The sequence below is a fragment of the Branchiostoma floridae genome, chromosome 3 (genome assembly GCF_000003815.2).
Source record: "Branchiostoma floridae strain S238N-H82 chromosome 3, Bfl_VNyyK, whole genome shotgun sequence".
In the NCBI taxonomy this organism is placed as follows: Eukaryota; Metazoa; Chordata; class Leptocardii; order Amphioxiformes; family Branchiostomatidae; genus Branchiostoma; species Branchiostoma floridae.
Window position 1 is genome coordinate 18,778,954 of NC_049981.1, and position 27,156 is coordinate 18,806,109.

General features: G+C 44.2%; 1 protein-coding gene across 1 annotated transcript in view; it reads right to left on the reverse strand.

Moving 5' to 3' along the window:
* LOC118410848 (paired box protein Pax-2a-like) overlaps positions 1–20,513 on the reverse strand; it is a gene marked incomplete in the record, with an annotated part of 75,315 nt that extends 54,802 nt beyond the window's left edge. The window contains 1 exon segment of the mRNA XM_035812698.1: positions 19,896–20,513. Coding sequence (XP_035668591.1) covers positions 19,896–19,959 — 64 coding nt within the window.
* Between the last annotated feature and the right edge of the window lie 6,643 nt (positions 20,514–27,156).

Genomic DNA, 27,156 nt, shown 5'->3' on the forward strand with positions numbered 1-27,156 from the left:
GCAGTTCATATGTTACGGGATTTTATACCCATTCTTGGGTGGCAGACGCCTGTGTATAAATCAGACGAAGTTTCCATTCACTTCAACCCTAACACAGCGCGTCAAAGCCTGACAGATAGACGGACCACCGGGATATTCATTACCCGTCTACGACGCAGGCTGAGGACATTTGAAGACGTTTTTATCATCTACATCGTCTGCAGCGATACGTCAGTCTAGATCATCTTGACTTGACTGGCTGTTGTTGTTGTTCTCTTCAGCATGGACGGGTCGGCATAAAAAGTGCAATCGGGCTAATTGAGTAGAAAGGTCCTGCCGAAAAGCGTACGGGGCAGCGAGCGAGGACAATTCATGTCACGCGTGGAACGCGACGACCGAATGACAAATTGTCAAACTCGTTGCAAAACTATCCCAACAAACGGACACGGATTTAGATTGTTCGCGTCACGACGTGGTTGTTTCGCAGCGAGCTCTAAAACAACCTGAACTTTTGTTCTGTTTTGGTCCTCAACCATACTTTCAGATTGCGAGCATTGCAACTAGTCAGTGGGTTTTAGAAGTTTGGAGGTTTTCTAGGAGGGAACTTTCTTTGCAGTCAACTTGAAGTTGTCTACGCACTAGAACATGTACAACTTCTCCCCCGCACGTATCATAAAAAAAGTGAATGTGATAAAAACAATAAAATTGTTTCTGTTGAGTGATATAATGTTGAAAATGTGTGTTTTGCGGTGAAGTGCGGTACAAGACTCACTCTTACAGCTGTGTAAATCCATGGCGTGAGCGCGGTTAGTCTGGCCCGTGCCCCCGCAGCAGCTGAAACACGCCAGCGAGGACGACAACGGCTTCCCGACGGAGGGGTCACCGGGCGCCTGGGAGAAGTGCTCCGGGGCGACAGTGCAGGCCTGCCCGCCTGCTTGTCCTGTGTGTGCCGGGGCCCACAGTTTGGGGCCGGTGTATCAGAGCCACAGCCTGTGCAATCCGTTCACCAAGGGATGGTCTGAATAGATGTTCTCTTTCTAGTCCTCTTGCCTGCAGGACGGCTCCAGTTCAGAATAGAGGCAACTTTCTCGTAGTGTGGGACCAGTCCTCGTGGCACGGCACGGGGTGAAGTTGTTCTGCTGTGGGCCAATTGAGGCTAACCGTGCCTTCAGGCGTGCCGAGCCCCCACGGGCGAGCTCACTCACTTCTCAACTCCGCCGGCAGCGACCTCAAGACGTTACCGCGTGGCGCTAGTCTCCTCCTGCGGTGGGCACGCGCATGTGTGCCGCTCAGCTGTGTGTGGAGGTCCGTACGAGTGGAGCAGGCAAGAATCGGTCCGGTGGTCACACCGTGGCTGGACTGAGCAGGTGGTCGCCACTCACTACTTCTCAGACGTGTACGTTACCGGCCGACACGTAAATAGGCCTGGTGCGCACGCTCAGTACCGAACTGCACACCCCTCGTACTCTCGTCTGCACTTGCTCCACTGATCTTCAACTATGTTCGTCAATTTCGGATAGTCCTTACAATATAAAGCTCTTGCAATGAATATTTAATGCCATCTCTTCCCCCAGGGCTTTCCTTCTCCGAGACGCAATTAACAAATTCTAGGCACCGTGACCACCGGTTGGTGGGAGGGTTTTAGGAGGGGGGCGCATGTGGGCCAGGACGTCACCACGTCCCCCAGAATCCATCCCAACATCAACACTCCAGTCCCTCGTAATGCGGTATTCATTAATACGACGGTCCTACACATTAGCAATTACAAGGGGATCTGAGACCACTACCAGGCCGCACAGGTACGCTACAGTCGCTCTGGGGAAATATTAGCGGCCAAAAGTCCTGTTAATTTCACTGATGGGCTCGGGATTACACTAAGTACTACAAAGGCTCTGTCGGGTTGAGATGATATTATTAGTTTAACTAATTGATCCCGACCAGAGATGATTGTTTCTCTCCGTCAGATCCGATTTCCCTACGCGTTGCGCATTTCTTGTCTATTGGCCCCCTTTCTGCGAGCTTCTGTGTCGTGAATTGTTTCTCTTGGTTGGCTGCATTGTTGGCGGGATTACGCTATGCGGTGTTGTTCTCATACGGGCTTACGGAGGCACTGTAACCGTCTCCCCGACCCCATCATCTAGCTTTTCCCGCACAATAAGTAAGGGTAAGTTCATAGCAGGACTTAGAAAGGACGCTAGTGTAGCTCGTAACGACAAGGTCACGGTGACAGCAGCACTAACTTGTCCAACTGGAAAGGTTAGGGCGAAACCAATGGGGAAACAATTGCCGCAAAACGGGAGGAGCCAGGTGAGCCACACGGCCTGCGAGTGCACGACAATTGGCGGCACGGACGTTTAGCAAACACAACATGTAAAACATGATCTTCCATAAGTCCGTTAATATCGTCTAACTCCAATCTATCTTCTCGAACGTTCCGTTATCTGTGTTTATTACACCGGCGCCAATACCGACTCCCTCAACGGGAGTTACCGACCCGAAGCCCCGGTGGATGAATTTTCCGCGCGCGAGACAAGGAAACTTTTGTGATCACTTCTAGTCACTGTCGTCATTTATCTTCCTCTAGTGGACAGACAGTAGGATTCCCCAGTGACGACCTTGGTGCCGAGAAAATCAAACCAACGCGATGCAAGTTCGCGTTGAAGACTTATTGGCTCATTAATGCCGCATTGATTACCCCTTAATTGTGATAGATTGAGGAAAGATGTGCCTGGGTTCGGTAATATCCTCCCTGTCAACACGGTGAAAGTTGTTTTTACCCCGATTCACGGACAGCGTGGCCATTAACAGGTCATTACTCGCCTTCCTTTCGACCTTGAGGAGCACCTCACTACGTAAGTCTGCGAGACAACTTTCAAACTGCTACAAAACTCTGAAAATTCCCACAATTTTTACAAATTAGGAACATTTCAGTTTGATTCAAAAGAAAACTTGAGGTCTTTTTTCGGACCCGAAGCACCACAGTGAATCGCCTAGTAGCCAGCTGTGGCGGATAACTCAGTGCGGCGTTTTTAGCGAATATTTGCTCCCAGCATTTTATGAAATCTGAGAGCGGCCTGCGAAATACGAATGCGCGAAACATCTGCCAAGTTCAGTCCACGGAGTCAAAGTTAACGACGTCCAGTAGAGTTTGGCATAGCTCACTGCAGGTGTCACAGAACATCTGTCTGGCACAAAAGCCGTACCTGCGACACTCTCACAAAATGTGCCAAAGCTGGGCGCAACATTAGGGTTAAAGCCTAACATTGTTAGGTACTATTATGCATTGCAAAAGCACTTATAGCAAATCCAGTGTGAATGTAGAAGTTTGCGACACAATTATCTATGTAGAAGTTCTGAGAATTTTAGGAATGACATAGTGTATGGTACTGTTGTTGATTAACGTTATATCAGTGCCTTGAAATAAGTTTGACTAACATGCATAGTGCTTTTATATGTAGTACCTCACGTATATGTACATTTATGCAATGGAATCATATCCATCGAAGCACTTTCATGTCTTTCCTGCCGCAAACGTTTGAATTCATAAAAATATGTATCCGTGCACAATAGATCACTCACACTTTTACTTACGCAAACAACAAAATTTCTACACATGAAACTACATGTATTGTTGAGATTATTAGCTATTATTAGCGTTTGGGATAAATTCCAAGGCATTTTCAATCAAAAGAATCATTTTGCTGCGATAATACTCGACGTCAATGTAGTATCTTTTTTTCTTTTTTTAGCATGTTTAAATCCACCAAGTGGCTGTGGATGTGGCCGATGGAATCAGCTGTAGTTTTTGTCGTAGTATGGCTTGGGGGTCCTGGAACGGACGTGAACTTGGCTAGTTAAAAGTGTAAGCCGTTCAGGCATTTTAAGTTTCGCGTTTACAGAATTTTTGCCAAGATGATATGGGCTGTGTTTAGACGAGGTTATGTCAAAGTAATTTTTATTTAGACTACGAACATGCGGTACCGAACTCCAAGTTGTTCGGTGCAACTGTCCAGTGGAGAAGTGTTGCGACGGTCCCGAACACAATCACGGTAAGCAGCCTAATAACTGCCCATTCTTTATAGCATTTTGATGATAATTTAAAAGGATTCCCTCGATTCAATCTGAGTGTAAATGTCCGCCATGGCTTTTATTGCCCGGCTTTTAATATTGGACTACGCATGAGCCTATGGGCAGGCTGGCAATAAACGATCTGGTTTAGGGTCCCCATTTATAATTATTAAGAACTGCAGTGGCAATTTACACTTTATAACGTTTTATAAAATGATTCTCGGTTAGAATCGAGCGCCCATAAATCTTGCTCAATGCTGAAGGAAAGCGCTCGATCAGGCAGTGGCCTTCCACGATCTGAGGTAATATCGTCTGACTCGGAGCCCACTCGCTCAACGTCCGCGGCGATCTGGCTGTCTGGCAGTACGTTTCGGGCTTACGGCCCCCACTTAGTCACACAGTAAGTGGGTGCGACGCGAATTGATGGCCGACCGCTGATACCGGTGCGGATATCCGAGCAATATTGGGGCATAATGCGAAAATATGTTTCCGGCGATCGCGCCTTCCGTTTGGAAAGGAAACGCTAATAAAGTGATCGTATGATGGTAGGATCGATTGCCGCCAAGCCCCGCGCGTGCGTAAGTGCCGCCGACAGAGAAGCTCGAAAATCGCCGTGACGCTCCCATGTTTGAACACGTAGAGGGGGAAAGTGTGTTCGCGGGAAAGCCCAAAGGAAGTCGACGCGTGAAAATTGATGATTTAATCTATTGGTGTCTGGATATGTGTCGAAACGCACACGCCAACCCGTGACCGCTATCAGCGGAAAGTCACTCTCACCAAGACCCGCAACCACCGGGATCTTCAACCGAGTGCGCTTACTTAATAAAATAATACAACTTAAGTGTGCAAAACCTCGTAATGGCCCAATCTATATGGTAATTGTGTTATGAAGCCTTGCGCGCCGTTGGACGGATGAGTGGCGTTAGTACTTTGGTCACTTCTCCTTTCTTATTTTTTATTATCCCCTAGTTTTTAAGATTAAGGCGGAGAATCAGCCAGGTAATGTGGCGTGAGGTGTCTACGGGCCCAGTCAAGCGTCGGCAGGGTAAAGTGAGCGAGAAAACGCGGGGACGGAAGGTGGCCGATCATATAAGGGAAAATACTAATTAATTCAGCGATCTTTGTACCCCGATCTATCAAAAATGAAGCGGGTTGCCCCCGACTAGCTTTCCTTGTGTCACCGGCAGATCCGACGTGGAAATGTCATCTTTTTCAACTCGCTGGGCTGGATTGGAAGGTGACAGAAGGAGAGGAGAAGCCCCCCGAGCACCTGAACTCCCTGACCCGGTGAGCTGCCTGTCATTGCGATTCTCCCAGCCAATTTCCCGAATCCGCCCCGGTGGCACGCCGGGTGCAATCGGCTGAACCTAACAAAAGGGGAACAAATGTCGCCTTCGACTTTTAAGGGGAATTTGAGCGGTATAAATATGAAATGAATCGTTTCCAAAAAACATGACAGAGACTAACTTCTATTATCATACAGCTCTATCAAGGACAGAAACTACATTTTTCAAACATCAGTGTAGAAGATAATGAAAGCCTCTTCAGTAATACCCGTGCAAAAAGCTTTGATTTTGAAATATTCAAGTATAAAAGTAGGTTTTTAATAAATGGAAAAGTGGGAAGATGGGTGGGTAATCATGATCGAAAAAGAAATATTTGTAACATTCACCCCACTTGCAAGTCAAGTCATAAGTAAGTAGAAACAAGTACAAAAGTGTACTTTCTACGCCGCATTATAGCATTTTGATGAGTTTTCAATTGTCATTCTCATGCTTGCCTTTCCACCAACCGCGGCGTTAAGTACTGCGTTCTCAATTTGTTACAACTTAACCAGGATCTTATACATGATATTACATGTGTCTAAGATGCATAATAGTGCATACAATTTGGCATCTTCGACTCCGATGTCGGTCACTAGTACAGTACTACAACTTGGATCAAAAGGAATCCGATTGAGTTTGATTTTATACACCGTTTGCTGTTTTCTACACATTTTAATGCTGGAGACCAATTCTACTTTACGCGATGAAACCTACTTCTGTCCTACTGGTGAGGACATTTCTTCATCTTCTTCATATCTTCCCCTTCGATGAACTTGACCTTTTCCCCCGCCCCGCCATTTCTGATGACTTTGTAATGAATTGGCGCCTACCATTGGCATTATACCCCTGGAATGTTTAGGACTACTACATAAAGTCGTGCTCATTCTCCGCTCGACTGGGGCCTGCCAGCGAGAGACACGCTCCTTTTACACGCTCGGTAAGCAACTTAATCTCCCGATGCGATATACTAAAATACACCCCGGCATTAACATAGTTTGACTGCTTTCAAATTCAAGTGAACCGTGGAGTTCCGAGGGAGAGAGACTTTAGTGTCACCTCGATAATTGTTTTGAAGGCGACCTGCGTCAGACGCAGTGGAGAGAAAAGAACTTGTCTGGCGATGAAAATGGAGATAAAGACGGGAGTGCCGTCTGGGGAACACGCGGCGATACTCCGGAGTTATCGCTTTATTCGTAGGTGGGTTGGAGGGATTTGTAGACATAGATAACGACATGACATTCCACTGAGTATAATGAGAGAAAAGGCAAAGAAATACACACATAACCATAGATAAATGGGTTCAAGTCTTCAAAGAGAGACGATTTATAAATCCGCCGAGCAAAACATGTTGTCTTCACAACGTTCAAGTTGTTTCGGCTTCAAGTAGTGAATGGTCCGCTCAACACATCTTCAACTTGTTACTTTTCAGTAGTACTTTCAGTAGCTAAAATTCTGCTTAGACAATCGACAAGTAGTGAATGCAATATGCAAATGTATATAGAAATTTGAAATAGCCATCCATTCGAGCTTCTGGCGAATATGCCAATGAATTACTTTTTAAAATTGAAAAAAATATTATAGATGAGAAAAGTGGTCACTGTGCCCCTGGCCAACCACACATTCTGTTAGTGAGTCTATTTCTAAAACTTAATATGCACCTATAGCATTGCATAAATGTAACCACCTTGTTACTGTATTCATCCTTTTTCGTATCCTCTTAGTATGTGCAGGATGTCTAAGTTAGCTAACCTTCCTGTGAAGATAAACAGTTGACAATCAGGTAAGGATTTTACGTTACCATACCATATACTGCAACGTGGTCATCTTGTTGCAATATTGTTACGGCGTGCATTTGTGTCGAAGTTTCGTACGTCACAAAATAACTGCAGAAAAATGCTACTGAGGGCTAACGTCCAACGTTCTTCTCTAAGCTTTTACTCTTTGCCAGACCACCATCATCTTGTTTTCCCGAGGACAAGCCACGCTAACCATGGCGCTACCAGCGGCAGCTTAACGCCCTCTGTGTGTTCAAGTAGGCGTTATCCAGCTGCGGACAACCAGGCCTAGTTGTAACATTTAATGCCCGATATCGCCATCTCCTAACATCCATCGCTCGGTTCCCCTACATTTGTCAACCCGGTGGATCTGATGTGGCCGTTATAACGTTAATAATTGAAAAGTCGTACGTTCATTTAGGGAAGAGTCCATCAATGATGGGAGTTGAGGGCGCGTCCGTGGTCTAACGTGACCACATTTTTCTCCTTCCCCCACCCTCGTGGTAATTCTGTCAATGACCCAACTACGACCCTGTTGTACTCATCTACCTTCAATAGCCAATGTCAGAGCTCGCTATAATCGAATAGCGATACACTTACACGACTTTGTGCTTCATAGGTGAACACTTCAGTTGCTCTCACCACCCTCGGGCGCTGTCCTGCACCTGACCCTGACCCCTAGCACTGCCAGTGTACAGCTTTCGGCTAAACGCCAATGTTTAACTCACATATAATTGAATAGCAGTCCATTGTGCGAATCTGTGCGCATCTGTGTTGTGGCGAAGGTTCACACTAGGGCAGTCTCGAACCATTTGTAACTGTCCGGCCGATAAGGGTGTTTTTGGAACCCCCCGGCAAAGACCTACCGATTACCGACGCGACCCCCTCTGTATTGGCCTATTTTGACTGCTGATGCCAGTAGTACAAGATCTGATCTTCGACAGAAAACAAGCGGCGGGCTATCCTCACCTGTGCTGAGGCTATCAGTCATGTCATTGGTAACTGGCCGAATGGCAACTGCCTGCTGCCGATAGGCTATAACCCCATTCTTCAATGTATCAATGGGGTTTCGCGTATATTTGTTGCCTATATCTCGAATTATAATAAGAAGTATCAATATTTAGTAACATTGAATAATATAGATTTTGTCACACAAGTGATCAAGGAATAAATTTTGAATTACATCGCCCCACGGACCTCTATAAACATACCTACACCGCAGCTTAGCATCATAAAAAGATGCTAAAAGATGGTATGATAACATATTGTTGTAAACGACCGAAAGTTCGATTTTGAAATTCCGCTGTCAATATGATGTTATCTTTTAACACACCAAACATCGTAATCTTTGTTATGAAGACTGTGAGAAAAAATTGCCAGAAGAAATTTTGATCACTTCAAGTTAACATTGATGGTGCATATCTGATCAAAAAGTGGACACAAAAATTTGCACAATAGCCTAATGACTTTTGAAGAAAATAGTTTTGTAACTTCAAAAAAAATAATGATCACCTAAATGATCTCGTGTTTTTACGTGTTGATAATGTAAGAATGAGAGCTGAAATGCGAGGCTAGGAAGATTGAAGATGTTTTCAAGTGGATTGAAGTGGCCATTGGCGGTGTCCAGCAGGTCAGCTACAGCCTCGCACCAAAGCACTACTTCAAACGGACATCAAAGAATCTGGTCAAACTTCTTTCGCCTGCTTCTCAACGTTAGTGTGAAAACTTTCACTGGAGCTCTGATATGGTAGGTGGGTGTTTTGGTATTTGAAGTAGGTATGTACTAATACATACGTATATCTAAGCGTCAGTGAAAATGTTGCGGGTGTGCCGCAAACCGTTGGCCATCATCCTTTCTACAGCCATTACCCTACTAGCCTCTGTCAGGCAACTTGGTCAGATACGCTGTACGTCTAGCCTCCACCAGGCCGTCCTACGGGGCAGCGTAGTCAGTCTGGTAGAGACTACTACAGTTTGTTACTTGTCCTTCGTCATTGCATTATGGGCGCTTAGCAGAGAAAAAAAAACATTCGTGCTGACTAAGAATCATCCTATGGGATCAGTCGCACGAGTGCGTGTATTCGAGTTTGGAAGAGTTGCGTATTGATATTTTTGGCTTAGTAAAAGAGAGGAAGAGGTTATTCTTTTTTTGTCCCGCCGTTGTGCAGCATGGTTATCTAACCGAAAATACTAGGCTTACAGTTTACCTAAGCTAAAATAATGTCAATACGAAAGTCGTACGCACTCGTGCGACTAAATTTACGTTCAGGTTTGCAGATTCCAAAACGTTCGCAAAATCTATTCTGCCTGACTGGTCTAACATTCCTTGTTTGAAACTGGTCTGATCATGTAGCAAAGAGCACCATAAAAAATCTGCATTATACATACACAGTGTGGGGAGTTCCCCGCTTCTTGTAGCCCACCGTACAGTGCAAACAGTGCAACCATCCGCACCCTAGCCACTGTTTGATGCCAATGGGCGAGCGACATGGAAGAGAGGTGTTGAAAAGGTAATGTAAATAATCAGATTGCGCGCAGAACAAATTTGCACCTTTCAGCTCGATCGATTCTATTTATTATTGAGTTGTGTGTCCATACGAGGGAGGGAAATTCAAATAAAAGAAGTGAGAGCTGCAGTGCGTCGGGACAAAAGCAAGCCCCACTCACACTTTTCTATCTTTTAAATAAGTGTTAGAGCGTGTTTTTTTTGCCATTGGTGGATTTAGCGTCTTTTTGGTATATTCTAAGAGAAACCCAAAGCACAAAAACATGATCCTGTATTTCATTTTACTTCAGCAGATGCAAAATACCTGCCCCTAAACCGTAACTTGTTCATAATTTGTCAGCGTATGTTGTGTTGAGTAAGAACCAGTGCTGTCTAGGAGCATTTCTGACTTGATGAAAGGTTTGGTTGAACTCACATCCCGACAGGACCATGTCATCACAATGGTTAAACTACGTTCTTGCCTCGTTTGTTCTGGCCTTGTAACTTTATTAACGTTCCTCTTTTCGTGTCCTTTCTTCGCCTTCCTTTTGTTACGTTTAAAAAAGGTAAACACCTGTCGAAACCACACCAAAGAACGCCATTGTTCCGTTAATGTAAGTCCCAAAATAGACAAAAAAACATCTACTGAAAACTATGTATGTGTGTAAATTGTGCATAAAGTAGGACAAGTATCACATTGGTAAGTAGTATCTCTTATAGAAAAATAGGACCCATACAAAAATGTGATGTTGTGATTTGCACACTATGTATCCAAGTTCGGCATAAAGCCAAGAAAACATCAACACACTTGTCCAGGTACGTTGTTCCACCCCGTACAGACCGACTTCCACTTCTACAGTTCGTGCATTAGCGCTGCCATTGTTGCTACAAATAGAGTTCATACCACCCTATTAGCGCTTGGGGCGAAGCAAGTATAACCTAATTAAGACCAGCAACTGCGACCAAGGACAGAGGAAATGTAAAATTCCTGCATATTCTGATTGAAGTAGGAAAGTCTCGCGTAGAGCCAAACGGTCGAGATGAACAATGCGGTACCATTTCATTATCTAAATCCGTAAGCCCCTGTACTACTCGCCAGGTACTTCTCTTAGGTTAGCATTAAGCCCCTGCAGATGTCTGGTTATTACCAAATCCAACGTCTTCTTGAAGATGTCGGCAGGAAAGAGGTCATCTAATCTAAAACTAATCTGTGGTGCGAAGTAGGCTAGACTAAAGTAGGCCGACGAGCGTCTCCTTCTTCAACCTTCTTCCTGCTCCAAATTTTCTGTCAAAGATTAAGACCCGTTTGAAGTCCATCGTCTTCTGGGCAAGAATATTTCACATTTATCTCAGCCAACAATATGCAAACTGTTAGCTTAGTAGTTAAGAAGCTATTTCACTTATAGCTGATCGTAGATCAGGTTTCAGTCGCAGTTCCTTCACCTGCTCGTCGATTTCAGATACGACACCTGAGAAATCTCGGTTAAACTGAACACGATGGCTGTTTAAGATCATCAAGAACAAAACAGAACCGTGATGACATCAAGAAAACATAGATATTGTACTAATTGACGATCTCCTTTGCATATCAAGTCATAGTTAGGGTATACAACCTGCTCTTCAACAGATGTACCAGTGTCACTGACGAAAGGTAGCGGCCTGACCGTCTCTAAAATCATTGAAGTTGCTTGAGTAACTGGCGTAATTGTTGACCTGTTTGAATATTTTAGACCTTACAGAGTAGCCCCTCCTTCTATTTCTACACATGGTTGCTCAGGTTGTAGCCTCCACAAGCTGTCGGCACTACAGTTGTCGGATGTAATAGAGAGAGAGGAGCACGAGGGATTAACAGGTCTGGAGACGGCAGACAAGATGGACCAAGTTTGACATTTAGGGAGGAGAGGTCTAAGATGGGCAATATTAGGCCAGTCGCCGGGCCAATATCCGGGCAGATTATCATCTTACAAAGAGATAATATCGAGATATGCGGCGCGATAGCCTTGCTCTGGGACTCTGCTCGATCCACAACCCTCTGAACCACCGCATCGCCCTCGGGCCGACCGTCGGGAACACTGATCGCAGCCGCCGATACAGACTCGCCCGAGATAACGTGCTTGCAGTAAAAATCGATCTGTTGACCGTATCGGCACCTCACCGACCATATCAGACCGCTACGTCACGCGTCGATATTATCCCCTTCATTGCGCACCATTTCATTTTGGCTGCGGGAGGTTTTGGGGGGCTTGCGGGGCAAGCGATTGTTTCAGATAGCGCCTCCGTGGCTACGGTGACCAAGCCGATCGATGGTAGATCAGCTGACCTTACACAAAAACTGATAACGTACTCCAGTCGTTGGTACTAGTCGGTTGATGATGTGATTTGGGAAAACAAACAGTGGGAGAACTCTCGTAAGATAAAGAGTGCACTGTTATCAAAGATGGGTGAGAAAAATGAGAAATGCAAGAAAGGTGGAACTAGAAGTATGATCATCCGATTGTTCAGTGAGGGGCAGTGTAACATAAACTTCGCGGCCCTAATCTGAAAACATACCTGTCTAACTACTATCTCACGTGTCTAGTGTAAAGAGGAAGCAATCCAAGAAAAAGGAATCGAGTTTCCAAGAAAACAATACGGAAACCAAGCAACCTACGGAACAACCCAAACAAGAAGTACAGACACAGACATATCCCGAGATCTTTAACTGTAAAATATGCAATTTAATTTCTCACACAGATTTGAGTACTATGCCCTGGAAGTAATCGCCCCTCACTGAGAAGATCGCATTTCTAGACGACTCTGTGCCTTCTCGCTCGTCTGTAATAAATGCTTTGTTGTTCTAGATAGGAATCACCCCGGGGCGATCCCATTTCCACAGGTGTTGAAAACTTGGAGCCTGTTCACACCTGTTTATAGACAACCACTGGCAAGTTTGGTCTAGCAATCATTTGGCTAAAACAAAAGGCGGGCCACTGAACGGGTCATTAGGCACGCCCAGACTTCCACCAACAACATTTGATAGCTTGGGAATTTTCTTCACTTTCCAAGAAAATTACGTAGGGAGTTGGTCTTTATCTTGAAATGGGTTTCAGTACTATTGAGATCTCTTTATATTAGTATAGATTAGTATCAGAAGACTTGTCACTGTATGCAATTTGTTACGATTTTATATATGTATGCCTGTAGCCCAATAGGGCCTCAATGTACAATAAAGGTTATCATTTAATAAAAACTACTTTTGTACTTAATGAGGAAAGTTGAGTTTGAATATGTTATTTTCACCATAAGTTTCTGGGTAACCAGGACATATGAATGAGAAAAAGGGTCTTATTTGGTCTGTTAAGCCTTAAATGTGTTATGAAATTCGTGATTTCCTACGGATCAACGCAAATCGTCTGTTAATAACGCTTAAAGTAGGAAACAGCCTGGGATTACTTCTGATGTGAACAAAGGATTAGGAGAAATTTTGCATAACCCTTACGTCAATTTTCTACCCGAAAACAAATCCTCCAGTTGTGTGGGGTGGCTCATCCAGTGATTCCTGGTTCTCAGCTACGCACATTGTTTCCTACAGCCGCTTATTCTACAATCTACATCCACCCGTTTTATGCAAACAATACTATTGTACCAACCCGCATTCTGTCCTGCTCGGTATCCACGACTACACGAGTAAAGGTTTGTCCAAATGAAGCCCGGGAGAGGGGAAGGGAGAGTAAACGGATTACGCCTGTCTCTCTGAGCAAGCCGCAATTTAATTTCTCTCTCGTTAGTAAACTATTAGGCCGCCAACCCAGGGTAATCCCAAAGCAAACGTGGCTACCGTTCTACTTGTCGGCATGCCAGGTAAATAGACTCGGCACCAATTCCTCACCTGGAGTGGGGTGTATCAGGGAACAGATGAGGAAACTGGTTCGCTTGACCATTCCGTCAGATACTATACCCAGACTCATTCATTGTAATTACGGCAGGCATCCGATAGACCTTATACCGAATTGGTTTTATATACAAGAGCCTCACGTTCGCTTGTGGGCGTGAAACTTTCCAACTACAGTACACTACGATCCAGGGTTGGGCAAAAAAAAATGTGTGAAGCATATAGCCGTAATACAGTGTGTTTGCACCATTTCAAAGGAAAATAGTATAAGAATGATGAGATAAATTAGACAATACTTTTTTATACAGATCATTTGATATTTTGTCAGACACGTTTTTTCTGAAGGGTCGACAAGACGAGCGTATATACTTTTTATACATGATCCAAGACAACCGACCAAAAACATAGGTGTTATGGAGAATTTCCCAGACAATATGGTATCCCGGACGCCATGGTGACGTAAATAGCCTCCTGCTGGGCCCCTCATCTACAGGTGCATCCCTGTTTATCTAACTAATCACTGGCTATCAAAGGTTTCCTACTAAACCCAGGCCCCCGTTGGTAGCCTAGTACTCACCCACTTCAGCGTCTGCTTGCGTGGAAGCCATGCAAAAGCGTTCCTTGTTGACTTAGGCCATGTGTATTCGCCTTCTCCAAATCAGGGCGCAAAGCAAATAGTGCGATATGTGTGCTCTGTACTAACCTATTTGGTGTTAAACGTGTACATTAGTGCCTACCCATCCCAGCCGCGGTGTGCCGGCTATCAAAAAGTCATTTTTGGAGATAAGAGTTGATAGAACGTAGAGGCACAACATGTGGCGGAATTGGCTGAACAGTGGCGATGGCCTTACGGACGATATAGTGTCGTGCATTTTGCGACAAGACGAAAAAAATGACACGTAGTAAAACTAATTTTGACAATATTCTAAGACAATTACTCTACAAAGACAGTGGACACCTGTGTTTCTTGAGTATATTTAGTGTACACATTCCTTTACTTTTATAATTAGATATACTTATAAATGAGGGACGACATATAGGTTTCTGACCTGTGCTGAAAGTGGTCTATTTTGTAGTTGACACAAAATTCCGTCAAATGTTCCTTAATCTAGCTTTTGGATTCGTCTCGTCTTCCCGGATGCAGCCATGACAGTACATTTACATGGGGGTTGTTGTCGTCAGATCGAATTTCTGTTGGGAAAATGGGCAAAATTCCCGTTTATTTTCATTGCGGATCTTTTGTTTGGCCGGCGGTAAAACATGAAAGCATGAGAGAGGCCTCCTTGCCACTTGTTAACGTGGTTAAATGGAGAACTCGTGTACATGTGTTCACCTTTTCAACACTGAGAGAACAGTGCCAGAGTCTTCTCCGTGTACCGAGGCGACAGCGCCAGGGGGTGGCCTACACATCTGACCAAACTACCTGCATTTTTGCCGCAGTAAACATGTTTGTGGGCCAGTTTGTACGGTGTTAAGGCGGACTAGTACAGGTATGCTCCCCCCGGAGAAGAAATACGCCGCCGGCATTTCTTCCCCGTGTAAATCACCATGTAAATATACACCGGAAAGACCCGGCATACCGACGCCACTTCCTCAGAATTAGGGAAATAAACTACGCCCATATTCCCACCTTCATTTTCCTCGGAATCCCAGATTTTCATGCGATCCACAGGTAGAGGCATTCCTTTCATCGTGACGTGCTTTTATCTTAACTTCTGTGACCTGCATTACTTAGTGCAGAATAAACAGGACAACTGGGACGGTTAGGTGAGCTCATGGGACGGTAATCGTTCACCACTGTGTTTGGTCAGTTTTTGTACAAGTCACAAAATATAAACAGATGGATGTGTGAAGGATCGAAGAGTAATTCTTCCTTGTTTCTTGACAAATACCTGTGTTGTAGAAGGTTAAATATGCTAACTAAATGTACCATGTACTTTCAACTTTGGTAAATCGACAGATTTTGTTGTGGCGTAAACGAATGAAAACGTTCTCAAACTCCTAAGTTGATTATTTCTTTGCACTCTCACTCGACCAAGATTATTATGTACAGCGTATTTCAATTTAATTGCAATGAACAAAGTATAAGCAAGTAAGTTTTATCAAACCTCCTTGGTGTACAGAAAATAATGTACTACAAATGTGCAAAACAGCAATCTAATGCATATTTATCTTCTTGTGTGTCAAAATCTAATAAAAACGTAAACTTATAAAAAATGGTCTCGTCTCGTTAGCATTGATAACAGTAACAATAACAATAAGTGGTTGTACAATTTGCATTCTCTCTGGAACATGATGGTCCTGAGATGTTTTTGTGAGTGGGATCCCCCCTGGTGATGTTTACAAGTTTGCCCATTGTCCCTAAAAGTAAAGGAAATGAGTGTTGTTCACTTTAGTTTTAGTACACTTCAAGCTATCTATGATTACAACTCTCTAAATTGACTACAAGCGTAGTTGTTTCCTGTTCACAGAGTAACGTCGTGCTAAAATAAAGTTTTCTTCGTAAGCCAATCCATAACAACTCTATACAACCTAGCGACGTAAACAATGAAGGGTCGAGGTTTAGAAACCATACAAACTGTCTACGGTCAATTACACAATTTGACAAATGATACTGAGATACTGAAAAATCATGGGCTGAATCCTCTACATAACGGTCGACGTTTATATCCTGAAGTGGTCGAGTTAAGTTTTATACATAGACTTTCGAGTGAGACCATTACGAAGCCAAAACGTTGCAAGAGGAGGTATTCTATATGAATATACTTCAAGAACGCAAAGTGACAAATGGCTAATCAACATCAACACTTAAGAGGAAGCAGTTGTACATCATCACTTCATGTGAATTTTTGTGAAACACACAGGGAGGGAATCATATTTGAAGTCGTATATTACAGTTTTGATTTAGAAATAGTATATATAGTTTCGGTACTAAGAAGCACCTGCCATATCGGTGAGACAAATATGCAGGGAAAGAGTATTGATCAACTAGTCTTGTTATATCAATTTACAAGTAACTTTTTTTCAGAATTCCCATCCATTTTCTATTTAGACTGATAAAAGTAGATATCCGTATAGCTATAGACACAAGCAACTGTCTCTACACAATGTACAGCCAGTTTTAATTACCATATATCTGTGATGCGTCCACCTGTATAGTGAGTGAGTGTAATTCCACCAGTCCAGACCAGCTAGTGTAAAGTTGTCTGACATGCACGCTGGGTGCGCCTGTATACTTGTTTCTTCTCGTCTGTCGAGCATGATACCGTCCTTACTTCACCACACGGCCATATTTCCTCCATTTTTATGATCGATGTAGTGGCATGAGATTCCACATTTTTCCAAGATACGGTGGGTGAAATATTGCCCTGGTCCTGGGAGCCCTGAGCTCCGCAAATAACACCTGTGACAGCTACACAAAAAATTCCTCACCAAATTCATCAAATTTCATGAGTTTTGATAGCGATGGGGATGAAATTACAAATCCTATCGAGTTATCGGCGTGCTATCGCGGCGGACCGGGCTCGGCCAGCATGGCGACCCCGGCAAATATGGAGCGCCTAACACGGATTATCCCGGGCGAGATACGTGAGATAAGCGTTATGTATTGCTGCAAGGGTGCTTGCCCTTGGAACGGCCATCTATCAAACCTTGTACACTTGTTCCCAACCTTTCCAACCTGTGAGGGCTAAGTACAGTACCAGCCCAAACGAAAACCGATTTTTCTTTTCGCGATTACTTTTGGTCTCAAGTCTATGGATGGTCAGTCTGAGGATGTGACAAGTTTTGAAACAAAATTGCAGTTTTGCAGTTTCTTCATTGGAAGTTAAATGTTCTGTTTTCCACCTGCGTGAATGTTGAATCCCAGCACACCTGTTTGTTCCACATAGTTGTCACCATAGTGGGCTATACATGTACTACATGCACGGGACCGGAAAGTTGTTACCGAAGTAGAACTTGTTGCCGAGTTTACGCCAACCTGCACCTAATTTACAACGTCTGAGGTGTATCGGACACGGTAAAATGTGAAATTTTACAATGGGAAGGCCCATTGACGGACTGCGTGCTCAATCTTAGACTCCGGGAGACTCAGATTCATGTCTGGGCATTGTGTCTTCGGACTACTCTTGACAACGGTGTCGACCAGAGAGCTGCTTGGCCCGAATCACAACACTGCTCTCTCACAGACACCTCCAACACCATCGCCCCGATACACGTCTTATAATTATGCGATGAAATTACTCATATCTAAATGTGGGCAATAGTCCTGAAGCAGGAGGGAACCCCCCGAAAACCCCAGATGCGAACCACTGAACTGCAAAATTATACTATTTTTCAGCTCTTTAGAGCAGGCTTCCGGAGCCAGAAGAATAATTGATCTAATATAAGTCTGATCGTTTAGGCCAAATACATAATCAATTATGCCAGAACAGCGACAGGACCCTATCCATAATGCCGCCATGTCTGCATATTTAAAACAGTGCAGTGTACTTCTAGGCGCGGAAAACATTAATAAAACACCGTAGCTTTTCATTGGGAATCGGTTAGGGGGAGGTTGGCCACTTAGGGCCAGCTGATACCAATAAAAGGTTGACAAGTTCGGAGATAACGCTACTCGGGAATAAGGACGGGCGGCGGCGGAGGATTCCTGTGGGTCGGGCGGTGGGACCTCCAGGCAGGGAGAAGTCACCTGTCTGTCACCACTACGGACGGTTTTCCTCTGTAGAAAGCTATCTGACGGGTCTCAACCCCCTCGGACGGCGTCTGGGATCACTCCGAGAGGCGCTGTGGACAGTTTTGTCGAGAGTTTTGATCTCTTAAACTAACAGATAAACTTTGGGTCCAACTCGAGTTGTCGGGTGCGGCGGCGTGTGCAGGGAACGGTATGGCACTCCACTGGGCCGTGACACGGTAGTTAGTCGGGACATTAATAACATCAACACACGGGTGGTAAAATCTGCACACAACTGGACAACTAACTACACAAAGCGTGGAGAGGAGGGGTGGTAGGGGATATACTTTCGCAAAATTGTCCAACAAATAGAGAATGGAAACAACAACTTGTTTTAGAGTTACAGACGTTATACGCTAGTTATAAGGGTCATGGATAGTTTGAATTATTCAGTTGTGATAAAAAATGGATCTGAAACAAAATTGGCTGGCTGAAGTTGCTGAATTACCCAATTACACATCACCAAAACAAGGCGCGGTGTCGGGTATATCCAACATGGCTGGAAATCCGGCAACAAGACACTGCGACCCCACGAGACGGGTTCATTTACCTGCTAGGTCACACTACAGACCTCCAAAGCTACACGATTTGAACAAGTTTGGAGCCAGATTGGCATTCCTCAGGATTTCCCTTGTCCCGGGCAGCTGATAATGAGGGTAGTCGTGTTGTTGTGGTGAGGGAACTGAAGCCCCATTCACGCAGACCCCGGCCGGGAATTCTACTGTTGTAATAAAGTAGGGGCACAATAGAAAGTGCAAATGGCCTCCGCGTCATTTATGCTGACAACAACAGGAACCTTTCCGTGCGCAGAATTGCTGCATATCTGTCCGTGCTAAAAGCCCTTGTCCACCCACAAACAACAACAAGAACTTTACAAAACTTCACACCAGCTCCGACCTTGGCGTAGACAACATCAGACTGTACAAACTGCGTTTACACGAGCCTCCCTACGCATGAGTAACGCCACATGTTCTGTTCCAACATTTACAGCTATAAACCACTAAACACGAGTCTGTATAACAAGTTCTCCTGGTTCAGAAGACAGGGGCCATTTTGATGTCTCCTGCTATGACAGCTACTGAATAAGGGAAGACACAATGAAGCCATAGAAAATACCAGTTGTGACTCTCACCACATGGTACGGTTCGGGTGGCCGTGGTGTTGCTAATCTGTCGGGTCGTGGCGCTAGTCATTGTCATGTTTGTTAGGTGCTAATGCTATCTCCATACTTATTCCTATAGGAGATAATCTGTGAATATAACGTGTTGACACAGATGTTATGTGTACAGTAGGTCCGTGGGGACGAGGGACAGGCGAGGCCCCCCTCCCTCTATGGCTTCCCCCCTGACCCACGCCAGGACGACGAGTTGCGGCCGACCACTTGACAGTGTTGTCCTGCTTACTTGACTCCAACGACACCGTGTCAGACAGGGAGGTTTGTAGGCCGGGATGAATGGCAGAATAGGGCGCGAGTCGAGCATATCGGCCGGCTTGTCACCGCACGGCGGAACCCGTCCAACCGGGTCGGCGTGTGGTCGGGCTTACTCTGCCGAGACCACGGTGGATGCGCCCCGGTACACAAGCTGCCGGGCAGCCGTGGTAACGTTTTGTGTTGGCTATGGCTGCGGAAAGGAGAGTGAAAATTGAAATGTGTACTTACCGCCTGAATCTCCATGGTGTTGCTGCATGCTGCCCATACTAGCCATCGTGGTCATCCTGTCCATAGGGGGATCCGAACCCGCAACCCTCGGGTACTCGTGATGTGACGCCACTGTGGTAGTCTTGACGAACTGGTGTGCTGCAATGTATTATGTTACGGGTTCCCCCTGGGAGTGGCGGTGGTGCTATCCGTGTCTGTCCTGTCCCGCGAGGTTTCGCGTACTACGGTCGCTCGCTGCACTCAACCAACCGGGACAAAACGGTTTGACAACAACAAAAGCCCCTGGTCGATTGAGCTGTGAATTGATAAAGAAAATAAATAGAATTCAAACGAGGGACGATTTCACAGACCACGGGGCCGTGATCGAGCGCGCTCGGGTATGATCGGGAGGTGGGAGGGATCCACTTCGGGAGACGTCGAAGGTTGTCCCGAGCAAGTTCAGCGTAGCGAGTCGGTGGTCTCGCCTGAGAAGAGCGACTACTCCAGTAGACCACTGCAACAGGGGGTCGATCGCGTGCAAGAACCCGAGCCTATCTTTGATCGTAAAACTCCGAATCGCCAACCACTCGCTGTTATTAGCTGTATCGAGAACCGGTCGGTGATTGGCCAGAACTTCGAGGGCACAATAATTCCCGCCCTTTTCCCTGGTGTTGTTTTATGCAACAGGCAACACAAGTAGGTTGGCTCAGGGGCTTGTCGAAGAGGGCGTCACCCATCTGAACACAAATGTTAATAAATTGATATTCGTCATGGACTAGCGACCGACGACAAGCTTTCCAGCTGGGAATGTGAAACGGAAATTTTTCATCCACGACACTCTCGCGACCTTCACGTTTCTTTGACAACTTCATCTAACCAGAGAAGGCCACCAAAGTTTGCTCAGATCAGAGTCAGAAAGCTCACCGATAGTGATAGTGTGTATTGACAACATCTACGCATTGAAAGAAAGTGGAAAAATGCTTTATAATTTTCAAGGAAAAACATATCTAAGTAATTGTTGGTGAAGAAAAGTGGTGTAATTGCAAGTTTTTGCGTATGTGTTTACCTGCACCAAGAGTGTTGTATTCTCACCAAATACCTATACATTCTTTCACAGCTCTGTGTGTGGGAAAGGAATGTGGGTACGAAAATTTGCGCATTAAGACACCGGGCACGTCGTGGTGAAAAAAAAGCCTCCTGCAAAGCTGTTCTCTCAATAAAAAGAACGAGAGGTAACGGGCTCATTAGCCGCTAAACCTCATGCACGAGGTGACCAAATTGGCGCGCAAACACACACGCGAGGGGGCACCCCTCCGTCCCGCTGGCGCGCTGAACCGTGAGTCGGAGTGTTTGCCTCTAGGTCACGGGGCTGCTCAAGCGAGTCCCGACGTTTTGTTCGAATTTGTGTGATCGGTTGCACCACACAACGACGTTACATTGAAGTGACAATGAGTATTTGGGTGTTGACTTTATAAATTTACACGTGGTTCAGGAGCAGCTTCTTGGTACGACGTCATCGGTGGCCGTCCCGCAGAGACCGTTACCACGACAACGGCTCATTAAACACACAAATTACGGGGTTTGGTATCTTGACCTGTGGAAAGCCTTTTCCCGTCTGCCAAAACCTTCACCATGCAAACCTGTTCTATTATTGTTTATATCTTCCTGTTATGGTTTAAACCATGGCAAACATTTCTATATAAGCTTTACATATTCGCAGTTGATGTTAGAATTCTTCGCAAATACACGCTACTAGTAATATATTGTATGTCAGGTACATTAAAAAAGACGTTTTACAGAAATAACACCAGAAGCTCATCTCAAGAAGTATTGACAAGCGCTGCAGGACGCAAAGAAAAGTATGAGACATCGCTCATTGTTTCCCAACTATACAAATACCCACACAACGCAAGCACTGTTCAAGGACTTAACTGTCAAACTGATGAAGGAATACAACCGGACTTAAAGCAGTTCTATGTAAGTTGCACGCCTGTATGGAGAACAACTGTCGGCAAGATCCTCTCTTTTCTTGTAGTGGTGTGAAGTTACCTTCGGTCGATGGGAAAACATGTGTAAAATGACGTAGGCGTCGTTAAGGGGGCATTCCAAAACATCGGCTCTCCAGTGAGTCCGATTTCCTCCTTGTTTTGGGTTTGCAGACTTGCGGGATGTGCCCTGCATAATACCCGAGGAAACAGGACATCTGATCTCCAGCCGTCAGGTCGGCAGCCATTTGTATGGAGATGAGTCCTTATTTTGGCAAGTTGATCCCTCGGCCCCAGCATTGTCTGCAGCTCCTTTTGTAGGAACCTTAATTAAACTTTTTGTCAGTGGAATCTTATGATGCATTAGACGTTAGATGTGCCAAAAAGAAATTCCTTGTCCTCAAAAGAGACACCGATTATTTGTTGTCATTGCGAGCCAGATACCAGGTAAGCGACACGCCCTTAAATACCACGAGGCTGATATATACAGCTGCAGAACAACCATAACAACAACAAGAAAAACAACAGTGAGAGGGGGGGGGGGGGGCTGAAAGTTCAGCGGTCTTCACTTTGACTGTGATGTCCCTACAACATGTGATTACCGTCCTGGAACGGTTGACCCATATTGTGGTAGTTTTAGTTCTAACATGTTGTTGGCCTCTTCCTCGTCTTTCTTCCTGCTTAAAAGGCGGTCACAATTATACCCGACCTTACATATGCAAGGTAGCAGGACAAAGGGACGACAGAAACTCTAGACATTGATGAAGTGTTCCCGCGGGGCACGGTCCGACAACTGTTAGGAGAGAGACAGCCTCCATGCCTGCCTTACAGCAGAACGGTTATGTTACAAACAAAACGTACAATGAATCACTGCCTTTTTAAACGACTACTGACTTACTATGGAGCCTCGTGGCTATACTGCTTAACAAGGCCGGATTACAAAGCAGAACCGCATTAAGAAGGATAAATTCTCTCAAGTTTCAGAGGCAAACAGTACCGAGTATGCCGTCACTAGTTAGAATTCTTCTGACTATACGACAGTGAAGTGGATTGGTAGCGCGCAGGTTAGCGCGTAAACCACGGATGACACAAGAAAATCCAACAGGTGGTTAAAGATGGTGACGCGCTCGTGTAGGTCCCACATGACGCTGAGGGAAAAAGAACTGAAGGGTTTATTGTCTCTGTGTTGTCTATGATGGAGAGGCTATGACGGGGACTTTAGAGACCTGGAAATGATATTTGAAAGCAACGCGAAACCACCAAAGACAAAGTATAAGTGCATAAAAACGGAAAATCTAAAAAAAGAATATCACTATCGTAGGTTTTTCATTATGAAGTATAAAGGTATTAAACGGAATAACATTACATAATTTAAGCGTACAGACATCTCAAATATAATTTCAATTTCTTTTTATAACTTTTTTTCAGTAACTGAGACGGGTGGAAGTCTGAGCATAGCGTAAACAAGAACCGGAATCTTGGGACGTTTTTCACACAGGTATCAGTTTACCCCATACCAGCATATCTGTAATCCGTTCATCACATTGACTATTTGATCGGCATTACGTCGGAGAAAATTTTATATGGGTTCTTACAGAGGTTCCGTTTACTGTACACTACGGACGCCTTTGATGGAACGCCGGTAGACTCGTGTTGTGTATGCCAGATCAGAGGAAGAGAAGAACATCGATAGCACTTATCCTAAATTTCTGTTATCATTGAAGTAACATAAAGAAAAGACAATAACTTTAACCATGTTTGATCCCGTGGTAACAAAAACAATACAGCCTTTGTACATGTTGTCAGTATCATACGACCTCATACGGTTACAACCTCCTTCGCAGATTTCTAGCAGCGCAGGCTTTCGTTTGGGGGGGGGGGGAGAGCGCTGATTTGCGACTTTCAACATGAACAAGATTCTCTAATGCCGGGAGAGGGTACTAGGTAGAAGAAGTTTCTAGCCAGCGCGAAACTCCCTCTCTCGGCATTAGAACAATCTTAGCCCATGTTGAAAATCGTGAAAAAAAAGGCCAGCGTTGCTAGATGTCTGGGAAGGAGGCTACATGCACGTCTGTATTCTCCAAGCAGAGGTTGGGGCGCGGAGATAGGAGTTGTCGGGATTTTTACCGGCTCGCTTCCCTGAGTAGTACGTCTGGTGCCCGTTTCCAACTGAGGATCGAACCAAGTCGTCCCCTAACTTGATAAAGTACCAGGGCCTCGTGACTCATTTAAACAATTATCACCCCCATGCATGTTTAAAGCGGGTAGCTGACACCTATCCGCTTCAGTAGTCCGATCCTGAATCCTTGCCTGCAACATTTTAACAGCTTCTACAAAATTAATGATTCGGCCGTGATTCTGTCGGTAAAAGGTGGAGTCCAAAGTAATAGATCCCCTCTGTAATAGCCGCTTCGTATCTATCATTTTGCCAGTCCGGACTATTAGGTCAACTTAGGATTTAAATAGCGGAAAAATACCCCTTTTGAAATTTAAAGTGTGCTTGTGCCTTTATTTAGAAGCCGTCGGTTTTGTGTCTAAGCGGTGAGAACGGTAAATAGGCGTGACGACACTGGGTAGGGAAGAAACAAATGGAACAGGGACCGAACTTTCCTTCCTTGCTTTGGGTGCGCTGACGCTTAGGTGGTATTATCTCAAATGAAGGTTCAGTAAAATTTGAATGTGAAGTGTGTAGTATGTTTATTTCTGTTTTTATCTGTGAATGATATGAAGTAACCAGCTTCAAAATGACTTATAATACATAGAAGATGCCAGGTTTTACATGACAGACAGTGCTTGGCAAAGATAGTCAACTTTTCATTGACATTATTCACTTAAATTTCACGTTTCAAATTACCTTTGACTAAATTTAACATTTATAGAACATAATACTTGCTCTACTCTCTTCTTTTCAAGAAGTAAAGCTATCAGCCTACTAGTACCATGTAAGAGCTACTTTATCTGTCCTATAAACTGTGTTTTGGATCATCCAATGTAACAAAAATACGGAACAAATCTAAATTTATATGCAAATGTTTATTGTTATTTACTTTGACACTCACAAGAAAAGTAATCTCCAAGCAGATTTATCGATGGCAAGGCAGTATCCAAAGGGCCAACCAGTATACCCACATAGGCAAGTTCCTTTTACATTTTTGTGGCCTGTTGTATAATGGTTGGCCCTTTAGATGCTGCCATCGATAGATCTGCATTAAAAGACGTATAAAAGTCTCAACAACCCTACCATTCCTCTGTAGACACGAAGGGGGGCTCTTTTATTAGATTGATTTGTGTCATTGTGTACTATTGATACGAAACGTCACTCATTTAAAGTTCTCCCGAGGGAGACTATAACGGTTTGTCCTGATTCCTCTGACGGTTTCAAGTACGTTAAAGCCGTTCACAAGAGGAAAACGAACAAAGAGGTTTTTGTACTCTCAAGTCGTCTGCCATTGACATTTTGCTAAGCTACACCCGGGTCCAGCTGACCAATGATCACAAAAGGCTGTAATTTTCTAGGTTGCCAATATTCCCGCCGCACTGTTCACAGCAAGCAGACAATGCAACAGTGTTACGAGGGTTACGTATTGTTTGGAAAACTACAATTGACAGAATCGTTCCTTTTTTTCTTCATGGTAAAAATTGATATAAATGTTATCGACCGTAGATCCCAAAATAGAAGAGAAAACCCAGGTCCAAAATAGCACGGATCTATGTTTATAGTCCGGCGCGCATGAAGGAAGGGTTCGAACCTGTCGGACAACGAACATGAATGCTCATAGAAGAGAACAAAGTGTGGCCAGAATAGAGGTACAACATTTCCAGCTCGTGACAACCACAGTAAAATTTTACGTTTCACAAACCTCAATCTTGGCTTCCAATCTTTATCCACTTTTGAATGATTTGCATATGAAGCATATTATTTTATTGCCAACACATTTGTAGCCTGTATCAATTACAATAGCTACCATAAGATATGTATATGTTTCGCCAATATATCAATCCTAACGACAGGTGGTTTGCTCTTGTCTCCGTCAGACCAAACGTTTGCCGCCTTTGGGTTCATCAAAATAGATTTATGTTAACGAACCTCCTTTAGAATGTGTCTGAAGTACGAGTACGTTGGGCTCGATGATCAGATTTAGAGAAGGCTTTAGTCGCTTTTTATTCCGCTGGTTCTTCAGCCGTTCAACAGTACTCTAACATGTGTAAGCTATCGATTTATGACAGAAGCACCCAAAACATCAGTCTGTTGGTATTTCTGATCAATAAAAACAAGGTGTGGTGGTGTGGAAATTGCTGCCATCAAACAAACACTCCCTTGGATGGTGGCGGTGGTTTGTTTTAGTCTCTACACATGAAAGTGTTAAGTACACACTAAGCAAAATTACGAGTGGTTCACTGCCAACAACAACCCGTTTATCTATGAAAATGTTGGACAAATGTTGGAAAAGACCCACGCCCTTCAAATAGGTTAAGAAGAAATGGATTTAGAACACATCTTGATTTATGATTTCTTGATTTATCTAAGTTAAGTTAAATTTTTCTAATTCATCTCATTTTCCTTCTTTGTTAAGTATGCAATTCTGTATACGACTGTTTTACTTTGCTTGGGTGTTGTAATAAAGTTAGCATGCATATGATTTAATGTTTTTTCACCACAAATTTCTTTTCGGTGTACTTCATGATTTCGTACATAAATTATTATTACAATATTGAATACACGATCTCAAGACTGCACGATGATTACTAGTTCATTCTTCAGAATCAAATGTATATTGGAAATTTCAACCACCTCTTTTGAAGTTGAATTGTACGTTATAATTTTGATGTAATCTTTATTGACACAACAAAGGTACAGAGACTTTCATAAGGTCTTCTGCATCTTTTCGATGCAGACAAACAAATAGATGTAGTAACAAACATGAATATATCAACCGTCAGGTCCAACAAAAGCGACACATTCACCTTGTTCTAATAGTATGATACACTGACCTTAGCAAACAATTTTGGGATTAAGAACTGTCATCAGAGATGAGTACACATAAATGCACATATGTCACCCATGGTCTGGTGGCTTTGTTATGGGCATGCCAATCAACTAAGTGGTGCCCGTGACAGAAAACATTGCATGTATGTCTTTTGAAAAGGGATCAAGATGGAATAACTAGAGTGAAGCTTAATCACGAAGGAACACCGTCTGTATTGTTGTGGTATAGATGACAATTGAAGGGCGACAACATCTTTTGTTGATCACCAAGAGAGTAGATGAATAGGGAACGATATTGAAAAAAAAACAG